Source organism: Watersipora subatra, chromosome 5 (assembly GCF_963576615.1).
Source record: "Watersipora subatra chromosome 5, tzWatSuba1.1, whole genome shotgun sequence".
In the NCBI taxonomy this organism is placed as follows: domain Eukaryota; kingdom Metazoa; phylum Bryozoa; class Gymnolaemata; order Cheilostomatida; family Watersiporidae; genus Watersipora; species Watersipora subatra.
The window spans coordinates 24,831,976-24,843,296 of NC_088712.1; the positions used below are offsets into that span (position 1 = coordinate 24,831,976).

The window sequence follows — 11,321 nt, forward strand, 5'->3', positions numbered from 1 at the left end:
TACACACACATATTTAAATGCAGTAAAATTAAACAGACAAATTACATATGTCATGTGGTTGGGGAAGGGTTTGCAAACAACATAATTATATATATTCAAATGCACCAAATAAGGCCAAATATATCAAGTATATAATATATACGGTCGACTTGATGAAGTTGCTAGAAACATACATATATAATTATTTTTAATACCGGTTTATTATCAATTAGCACCTAGTAGTGGAGCTCCTAGAAACCTTCATCCTAGAAACACAGTAATGTCACATTTATAAATATTGTTAATACGGATTTATAGCAGTTAGCACCTACTAGTAGAGCTGCTAAAGACACTAGGTTAGGAAACATGAACCGAAGTAAACGTATGGATGATTACTTTGCCTTTTTGGCCATTGACCTTATGAATGTAGAGCGGCTCCCCTTGGTAGATCCTACAGTTTGACTTTGATCTAGTTTTTTTGTTTGGTCTTTACAAAAAAACCTAAGCCTAGTGTCTATAAAAGCGCTAAGCAACTTCGATGGTAAGTTATGACACTTGAGCACAATGTCCTCTATGCTGGCAACCCTACCACAGCCATTGATCAGAGCTCTCCGGATGTTTCTATGTGATGCTTGTTCTACATTAGCCCTGAAAATCTTTTCCCATTTCAGCATAGCACTATATACAGGTTCAGCAACACGGCATAAAGCCCCCAATTTATAGTCCTTAAGTTGAACCAACTTACTGACCCCATCTAGTGCATCCGAAGTTGATGCAGATTGAAAACATGTTTGGCAAACCATTTTTTGCTTTTTAAGAGACTTTAAACAGTCGCCTGAAACGCAGTAGAGAGAATTATTCTCATCGTCAGAAATGTTTGATTCTAAAGACAATGACATCATGTATTGCGATGTTGTCTGATCGACAGCTGGTTCGGGCTGAGTATCTGAAATTAATAGGTTACCAAGATAGTCACTTTCATCAATATCATAGCTACCTGTTTGAGGAACTTTCAAAAATTGAGCCGTCATAATAATTTTCAAATTATTTATAAACTCACATGGTGTTGGAACTGGATTCTTGATCCTAACTGAGCTAAATAGATTCTCAAGACAATCTTGAGTAAATCTTGAAGTGAGAAGAAAGTTGTGAGACTGGAGTAATCCCTCACACATGTCAAGTATAGATGTTGTGGACAGAATCACACCAGTCTGCACGGGTTTCCAATCACCTGCACCTACCTTCAAACCTTGAATAACTACAATGAACTCTTTAAGTGACTCTACAGCTAAGTTGTATGATTCCATATTATTGTTAGATAAAGCCATTACTGGCTGCCTACTTGACATATAGTCAAACCATTTGTTACATTTTTCTATGAACCATGTTGTTGACTCAAACTCATCTATCTCACCTTCTACATAGAGAACATTAGGCTCAGAATCTGGGCTTTTTGAATATTCAACCATGAGTTTCAATGCACAAGATACACTATGACTGAAAAAATTCAATGCATTGTACACATTCATTTTCTCAGTGACTAGGCTTTAGAGCAGATTCAGAAAAGTTAGAAGCAAGCCTCAACCCTTTGCTGCATTGGTAATCAATCAACCTTTTCACTGGCCTAATAGAGACACTATCAGAAGGCAAATTGTACTTCTGAACAATATCTGAAGGAAGCTTGAATGACCCATTACTGAGCAAAGATGCTTTCAGGTTTTTGATAAGGTACGCAACATCTGCAAGAAAATATAGATGTTTGCTAGCATCACTAGGATGCGTAACACTTGTGCAAGGTTTGCAAAACTTGTTAACGATAATACCGAAGGCTGCCCACATAGCTCGATTAGAGGAACCCATATCTGAGGTAACAGATACTACATGTAAACCTATGCTCTCAGCATGGCTGACAATGTTCAAGATGATTGGCTTGAAAACAGCTCCTCGCACAGAATTACCTGTAAAGTAATAAGCTATTACCTGTTTCCACCTTGTTGCCAGCCCTGCAAGCATAGACATAGTTGTTTAATAAACTTTAGTAAATTAATTAATTTGCAACGTATCTAAAATAACAGGAATAAAAGCAACAAATACGAGTCACCAATTGTGACTTGAATCAAATTCCACATATTGACCTACGACTTCTGACTTGCAAGCTAGCCCAAAACCCGAGGATACATACTCTCTACGACCGACATGAAAAATGATTTGCAACATGATTTCTGTTTGTTTGTTAATAAATCTAAGACCTAAGATTATACCTGCCAACATGAAAACAAGCCCATGCGTGGCTTTTCCTTTGTGTCCAGGTAAAGTTACATCACCAATGATGCTTCCGCTAGCTCGATCGTACTCTTTAGCTGGAGTAATCTGCTGCTCATCTAGTGTGAGGCAGCAGTCTCTATCAAAGGGAGACATTTTCTCAACCTGTGGACACTAAAGCCCTTTAGTCGCACCAAAAATATTTCACATTTTAGCCAAAGATAATGCTATAATTTTAAATAGCCATTTTTGATTTAATCACCATGGGTTTTTCAGAGAGCGAAGCACCACATCTTAGTCTGTAATTACGGAACTTTACCTTAACTTTCATATACTCAAACACCCCCTTGAGTACACCAGATGAAAATGGAACTCTCTGCATATGTCTTTGGAGTGTTCTAATAGAAGGAAGTGGATGATTCTGCTCAAGCAACATGTTGTAGCCTGTGGAACCACATGCAAATCTTAGTTGCAGACCTTTTTTAATGGTTCCCGGGCTCCATTTAAGTCCTCTTGTGGACTTTCGTCGAAGCGCTTCAAGCTGATCCTCATTAAACATTTTACCTACAGCTGACTCCGACTGCTTGAGCTTCTTTCGAAGATCAAAGCATCTCTTTCGTACCTTACACAAAAATAGTAAATCAAATTTAATATATACCCATTACATAAAACATCAAGTAATACACATCAGTATCAAATATAGCTTATAAAATCTACAAAAGTCTTATACCTTAGCATTCTGAGTTTCTACTGAAGAAATCTTTCTCTTCAAGGTATTTATTGTATCCTGGTCATCTTCATTAATGCTAGTTGTATTTATTTCCACTAAAAGTAAAATGAAATAATTTTGTCAATGCAAGCTCAGTATATCTAGGCGCTGTAGTTAAGTTTTGATGAGTGGAAGATGGAGGAACATATAATCAGAAGGTGGTTATACAAGTTATGAGTTCTGTAAAGTTGTGCATATTAGGATTAGCAAAGTGTACAAATTAGATGTGAAAGAAGACACACAAAGAATTAGTAATGCACAGAGGCAATGGTTAAGTCCCATCCTGAAGAATAAATTAAATCCCAGCACTCCTCACACACATTTCCACTGACTATACTTACTTGCATGATCATCGCAAGCCTACTAACAGAAAATGTTATAAACACATATTACTCAAGATAAATGTAATTGTATGTCAAAGCAAACATGAACAAAACAAATTTGCAAACCAGGAGAAGATGGTGCCTCCAGAACTGAAACAATAGGTTCTTCTTCAGGCGTTGGGCATGGCTTACTGCTTGCATAGTCATGGTCAGAGGAATAAGCAATCGATGGCCCTGAGTCATCTGCACCTCGTTTTAAAGGTGGCTTTCATCTTTTGGGAGCCGAACGATGTGGAATCAGAGTGGGATAAGCAAGATGCCAAAGTTTCTTCAAGCCATCTTTGCGGTTAGGCTCATACATCTGATCTTCAAAGTGTGCCTGAAAAGAAATATCTGTATATTAGTTAGGCCTATATTATGTTTATGCTGGTATTTATAGTTAACTTCAATAAACAGTTAAATCATGCGGAAGCTATGTTAACTATCAATGAATTCTGTAAATATAACACTTACGTGACAAAGTCGTGATGAAGAAGTGATGGTACCCTCTCGTCTCACCATTTGTATCCACTTAACTCGCAATGTGGCATCTCTTGGGAAGCAATGCATTGTGTAGCCGTGCTCAGATCTGTTTGTGGATCCTACTGCCCAGCAGTTAACCATTTTGATGGTTGATTAGTGAAACTCCTTGATCTAATCTAATGCCACAAGCAAGTTGATTGAAGGAAAGTTGACTGCTGCTACTACTACACTGCCAACTTTTAGTAACCTCTTTGTTGCACTTTGAGTTCAACACATACATACACACACCGATTACACTGAGATATAAAAATATTAACAAATCAGCATGATCAATGTATGAATAGGTGTAGTTCTCGCTCAAATAATGCTTAAAATTGCCACTTAACTCCGCGTTTAAACTATGGTAATGACTTAGCATTTCAATCATAAAACATTAGGTTTAGATGAGGCTGAATGAACTAACAGCCCTTTAAAATATATATGGTAATGACTTAGCCTTCCAATCATCACAAAAAATCTAGGTTTAGATGAGGCTGAGTGAACTAACAGCCCTTAATTTCCACAATAACAACTAAAATCCTATTAGAACAGTACAATCAAAGTGATAATTATAATAAATATCGTATATCACTTTGAGTACGATACGGTAAATGGAACTAAGATGGCGACCATAGGGTCACGTGATCAACTTTTTGCGTTACTAGCATGGCGCAACTCTTACACTCGATGGCTCTGGTTTAGACTTGGATATTTTCTGAACTTCTTGTAATGAAAAACGCTGTAAGATGAGCAGTACACGGTCTAGCCTCCCATAATATCGAGGTAAAGATATCGGTCAAGTATAATGGAAGTGGCTCAAAACCTGGTGAGTTTCTGGGTCGTTCTGTAGGGGTTAAGCTTAATCAAAAAATACAAAAGCTTTAAAGTTAGCCGTATCGAGCCACAGCTGATCGTTTTAAGCCACTGCAAACATGTAGTTGTTGTGAAATCGAATAGTTATCTTTTTTGTTTAACGAAATATCAAGTACGCATCTTTTTCAAGCAAAGTTTTAATTACAAATATGAGTTACTTTAGCAAAATAATATATAGTATTTACATAGCTGTTTATTGTAGTTTTTTCTTGTTAAAAGTAAATGGTAACATGCTCACGAAACGGAAAAAATATTCTCAAAAATACCTTTAATTATTCTGTATATGTTTATATTTGAAAAATAGTTTTATATTGTTTTAATATGAATACACCTTTGTAAAGCGGTGTAATAAAAAAGCGGATGATAAGTACGACACTGATTTTCCGCCATTGTCGACGCAGAACAAAACCCTTAAAATGGAAATGGTGGCCCTGAGAAGGGCCGAGGTGGTTGGTGAGACTACTGTCGAGACGAGACGTCTCGAGTATCGACCTGTCTCGTCTCGTATCGGTCTCGTCTCGACTTAACTATTGCCAAACTCGAGACAGGAAATAGAACTAAAGCGCCTACGCACGGTTGTTAAAACATGGCTTGTTGCGGTAGCAACAACTCCATATATTGTAATGGATTGCGGGCAACTGCCTTTAAAGTTATACCCGGTCCGTTACTACCTGTTGCTACTGATTATGTTGGCCACTGAGTCTGATCATGTAGTCCGGACAATGGCCCTGTTATTTTTTAGTTCGGTTCTGTGTCCTTAAAACAGATACCGGGTCGTATCTAATTACTCTTCGAATAATCCAATTTAATAAATAGGACTTTTGCGGGTAAAATATCTGTATTTTATCGTATCGTGTCTAAACACCAACTGCCCTTCATAAAATTCGGGCCTCTTTTAAGAATATACTACCAATCGCGGGTAAAACTTGCCCGGACACGGAAAAACGAACGAAAGGCCGTGTCGACCATAGTCCGTCTTCGGTTAACAATGACGTTTTGTTAGCTCGATATAAGAATATACATGTGCATGTATACAGTAATTAATATAATTTCATGAGTACAATTTAAATATAACTCACATACTACAGCTAATACACAAACAAAACTTAACATTAATGAAACGATAAGAATGAAAGTGTTATCGTGTGTTCTTTTAGTTGTGGTATTTTTTTGTAGAGCGACGGCTATCGGATTCATTACACATTACATTAAAAAGTAAGAACTATTCAATAGATGGTAAAAGTATACATGTACACAGCAATATGTTTATGATAATTATGATCAATCAAGCTCAAAGATCTTAGAATATACAACATCGGTATTTTAGAGCTGTTTGTGTCACTTTGGTTTACAAAAACTTCATGCATATCACTATTAAAATGTTGTATTTAAATCGTTTACACCAGGTGAAAATTCAATTTAAAAGAGTTTTATTAATTTTATATATACCAAGTAACTAGTACTTGTGTAGTGAAATCATCACCAAATGCTCATTATTTTACTGTCTCGTGTCTCGAGTTTCGAATTTTTACAAGATAGTGTCTCGAGTCTCGTCTCGAGCTTAAAAAACCTGTCTCGTTCTACCTCTACTCAGCAGAGACGTGCGCATGCAGGATATTGGCTATTGGCTAAATAGGATGAAGCGTGTTTCGTCACCAGATAGGCCAATTCTGGGACAGAATTCTGTCTTAGGAGGGGACGGTGTAATAAAAAAAGTGGATGATAAGTACGACACTGAGTTTCCGCCATTGTCGACGCAGAACAAAACCCTTAAAATGGAAATGGTGGCCCTGAGAAGGGCCGAGGTGGTTGGTGAGACTACTGGCACTCAGAAGTCAATTTTGACTGGTGAGTCCAGTAGCCTGAGAGGGTCACTATCAGCCCCGATGGAGTCTACTAATTGGCGGACGATCTTCGACTCCACTTCATGACGTGGAGTAGGGCCAGCATCATGGTCTGGCCTCCAGTACGGCCTTCGGTCCTGCCGTGGCCTTTGGTAGCGTTGCCCTCGGTGATGGTGTTGGCGACGGGGTGAACACACCCTCAGTCTCTGGGATTCAGTCTAGGTAGACTGTGTTCTCCGGTGCTCAGCAGAGACGTGTGCATGTAGGAGAGGCTGAGTGGTGAACACCTCATCACAGGAGGAACAGCTGTGTCTGTGTACACGAGCATGCCTCTGTAGGTCACGCTCCTTGTGGCAAGAAAAATCGCAAAAAGTACACGAGTGCTTCATGCTTGTAAAAGCGAATGAACTGTAAATCAGTGTGTACCCGTATTTATAGACAGTCAGCATGCGTAAGAGAGTTGATGACGTCTTTTTAAGCCTATAATCCGGCAGCTTCAAATTTCTGACTCAATGGATCTATATTACGTTCGTCGCAATTCAGACAAATTTGAATAGTCATTTATAAGGCGCACGCTTAACACTTGTCCAATATAATGTATATGTATGGGTTATACTAGCAATTTTTTTATGTTAACCTTTTATTACCATATTTTTCTAAGATTTTTATGTTACTTTACAAACACTAAAAATTATTAATACTTGTATTGTGTGATTAGTTAGGGACAAATGTTACCGTTTTTGTATTCGAAATATGTTATTGTGGAATTGGTAGACCTAATTACTGTGCAGCCAATCAATTGTAGATTTGTCCTTGGGATTGCTATATAACCTGTCAGTTTTATCATTGCTGGTGTGTTACTGCTTGGTACTGAGAGATATAACACTAATAAAGATACTACGTTCTTTATAATAAGCTCCGTTTGATTTTCAAAAGCAAATAGGGTATAACATTTTTGTCACTGTTTCCGACTTTAGCATTGTGATATTAGCCAGCGTATCATAGCTGCTTTCACTATAAATGCTATTGACCGAACATCAAGCATTATTGCGCTTGGCTTGCTAGGGTGTAACAGTTGAGAAAAGTCACCATCGAGTCTGTTTATCGGCTCACTCCCGAGTCTGTTTATCAGCTCACTCTCGAGTCTGTTTATCAGCTCACCCACAAGTCTGTTTATCGGCTCACCATCGAGTTTGTTTATCGACTCGCCATTGAGTCTGTTTATCAGCTCACTCCCGAGTCTGTTTATCGGCTCCCCCATCGAGTCTGCTTATCGGCTCACCATCGAGTCTGTTTATCGGCTCACCCAGGAGTCTGTTTATCGGCTCACCCACGAGTCTGTTTATCGGCTCACCCTTGAGTCTGTTTATCGGCTCGCCATCGAGTCTGTTTATCAGCTCACTCCCGAGTCTGTTTATCGGCTCACCCACGAGTCTGTTTATCGGTTCACCATGGAGTCTGTTTATCGGCTCACCATCGAGTCTGTTTATCGGCTCACCCACGAGTTTGTTTATTGGCTCACCCTCGAGTCTGTTTATCGGCTCGCCATCGAGTCTGTTTATCAGCTCACTCCCGAGTCTGTTTATCAGCTCCCCCATCGAGTCTGCTTATCGGCTCACCATCGAGTCTGTTTATCGGCTCACCCACGAGTTTGTTTATTGGCTCACCCTCGAGTCTGTTTATCGGCTCGCCATCGAGTCTGTTTATCAGCTCACTCCCGAGTCTGTTTATCGGCTCACTCACAAGTCTGTTTATCGGCTCACCATCGAGTCTGTTCATTGGCTCGCCATCGAGTCTGTTAATTGGCTCAACCACAAGTCCGTTTATCAGCTCGCCCACGATTCTGTTCATCAACTCATCGAGTTTGCGTGAACTCGCTCTTGAGTTGGGAGCTGTCTATCCTTAACGACCAGAATTTACTTCACTGGTGGCAGAAGTGGGATATTCTGGTCCAAAATCAGAACGAACATGGAGGATAACACACCTGTAGCACCATATACAGCAAATTTAAATGATGCAGAGGCTGGGATGGCTGCTCAGTAGGATGTAGCCATGCGGCACCCAGCCATGCGCCCTCGAAATGATGACATGAGGCATATGATGAATGAAGTCAGAGGCATGACTGAATTAGTGCGTACCAGGCACGCCCCGGCAATTGCTCCACCTGTTTTTGATGGCTCTACTGATGTAGAAGATTTTATGGAGCTATTTGAGAGCATAGCCATGCATACTGACTGGTCTTTTGGGGAAATGGCTATTCGTCTCCGTCTGTCAGTGATGGGCTCAGCCGGTATAAATTTACATGGTAGTAACTACCTAGAGTTGAGGGACAAACTAGTGGCCAACCACTCTATTAGCATGAAAAACGCAATGACTGTGCTTAAAACGCTGCGGCTGAGGCCAGGGGATAATGTGTTCTCTTTCTCAGACAAACTTTGTAAACTCATAAGTAAGGCATTCCCTGAAATGGAATGTGAGTTGGTGGACCAACATGCCATGAGGGAGTTAATTGCTATGCTTCCTCCAAACTCTCAAGCAGCTTGGCTGTTTAAAGCACAACCACCTCATAGTTTGGAAAAGGCTGTCCGTAGGATTCATGAAGCAAATCCAAGCGTTGAGCGAAAGATAAATCAACTGGATGCGACTGAATCATCGTCAAACCTTTCTGACAAAATGATGGCCATGATGCAGGGCACACAGGCCAGCATGCAAACCCTAGTGCAGCAACTTGCAGAGGGACATAAGCAAATTTCTGAAGAGCAAAAGCAGATGCTGGAAATGGTTGCACAACAAAGGCAGCGACGTTGGCCCCCTTACAATCGTTCAGAGCCTAATAATAGGAAGTGCTACACTTGTCAGAAGATTGGTCATATTGCTCGGAATTGTCCTACCAAAGGCACCAACAAGGCTTCAATGGAGGGAAACTCCAAGGTCCAGGGGTCATGGGCCCAGAGCCCTCTGGACAGATACCTTTAAACCTGGGCAAATGCCAATTACATGGAGGCCATATGACTACTGCTTATTATGTGCATGTCACTATAGATCAGGGAAAGAACGTTATGCTGTTGGACAGCGGGTGCACCCAGTCCGCCTTTCCACTTAAAGAGTTCCAAAAACTTTTGGCCCGGAGCTGCACCAAACTCTAGCCAGTACTCGGGCAAGGTATTTTGGCAGATGGTACCGAGATTCAACTGCAAGGCTTAAGCTATATACAGTTTCAGTTTGGAACTCAGAAGATAAGTCACCAGTTTATCATAGCGGATATCGACAATGCTATTCTGCTTAGATTGGACTTCTTCGAGAACCATCACTGCCTTTTAGATTTTCAAAATGCTCAGCTGAAGATCAGAGATTCAGCGGTCAGGTGTTGTGACAGCCAGGGAAACCTATTGAAAGTGAATGTTCAGGTCCGCCAGGACACAGTGTTGCCTCCCCGCACAGAGAGGTTTAGCATGGCACGGCTTAGCACTAAGTGGGTTCAAGGGACTGCTTGCATTGAACCTGCCGATACGGTTCCAGGGGTGCTTGTCGCCACCACTGTTCAAGATCCTGATAAGCAACAAGTTCACCTGAGACTGATGAATTACACAGATCGGGAAATACGAATTCCAGCGGGAAAAATAGTGGCTATGTGTTTGGCTGCTAATCTAACTAGACCGGCCCCTACGGAGTCAGCTAGCCATGGCCAGCTGCCTGAACACCTCAAGACGCTAGTAGAAGAGAGTTGTCAAGGGTTTAGCCCCGAAGAGAAGCCGAAAGTTCAGGCGCTGATAACAGAACATCAGAATGCGTTCAGTAGCTCTCAATATGACTTTAGCAAGACTAATGTGATTAAACATGGTATTCCGCTAGTGCCAGGAGCAAAACCCCTAAAACAGCGACCTTATCGACATGGGACAGCTCAGGAAGCCGAAATAGAAAAGCAAGGGCAGAGCCTGATCCGGGAAGGGCATGGTGCCTGATCCGGGAAGGGCATGGTGCCTGGAGCTCCCCAGTGGTGTTAGTGCAAAAAAAGGACGGTAGCTGGCGATTTTGCGTTGACTACCGTAAGCTTAATGAGGTCACTCACAAGGATGCTTGACCGCTACCCCTAATAGATGACACCCTTGATGCTTTGGGGGGCAGCCGTTATTTCAGCACCCAGGACCTCACTAGCGGCTACTGGCAAGTCGAAATGGAAGATGATGCAAAGGAAAAGGCTGCCTTTGCCACACGATCAGAGTTATGGGAGTGGCAAGTCCTCCCATTCAGTTTGACCTCAGCTCCATCTACCTTTGAAAGGCTTATGGAGACTGTATTAAGAGGATTGCATTGGAGGACACTATTAATCGACCTTGATGACATTATTGTGTTCTCCAAGGATTTAGATAGCCATTTGGCGCGTCTAAAAGAGGTGTTTGTAAGGCAACAAGAAGCTGGGCTGAAACTAAAGCCCGCAAAGTGCAGATTGTTTGCTGATAGAGTCCACTACCTAGGGCATGTAGTAAGTGCTAGCGGGGTGGAGACTGAAGAGAGAAAGGTTACTGCTGTAAAGGAATGGCCAGTACCTCGTCACAAAAGGGACGTGAGGGCCTTTTTCGGCACTTGCGGATACTATCGAAGGTTTATCCACAATTACTCTGACATCAGCCGACCATTGAGCCAGCTCAGTTCGAAGCATGCAAGGTTTGAATGTACAGAGAAATGTAAGCTGGCTTTCCAAGAGCTTAA

At 41.1% G+C, this 11,321-nt stretch overlaps 1 protein-coding gene across 1 annotated transcript; it reads left to right on the forward strand.

The window, feature by feature from the left end:
• The first annotated feature begins 9,619 nt into the window (after positions 1-9,619).
• LOC137397218 (uncharacterized) lies at positions 9,620-10,573 on the forward strand. The gene is made up of 2 exons (XM_068083507.1): positions 9,620-9,733; positions 9,827-10,573. Exons 1-2 carry the CDS (start codon positions 9,620-9,622, stop codon positions 10,571-10,573), a joined length of 861 nt encoding a protein of 286 aa, XP_067939608.1.
• Positions 10,574-11,321: the final 748 nt, after the last annotated feature.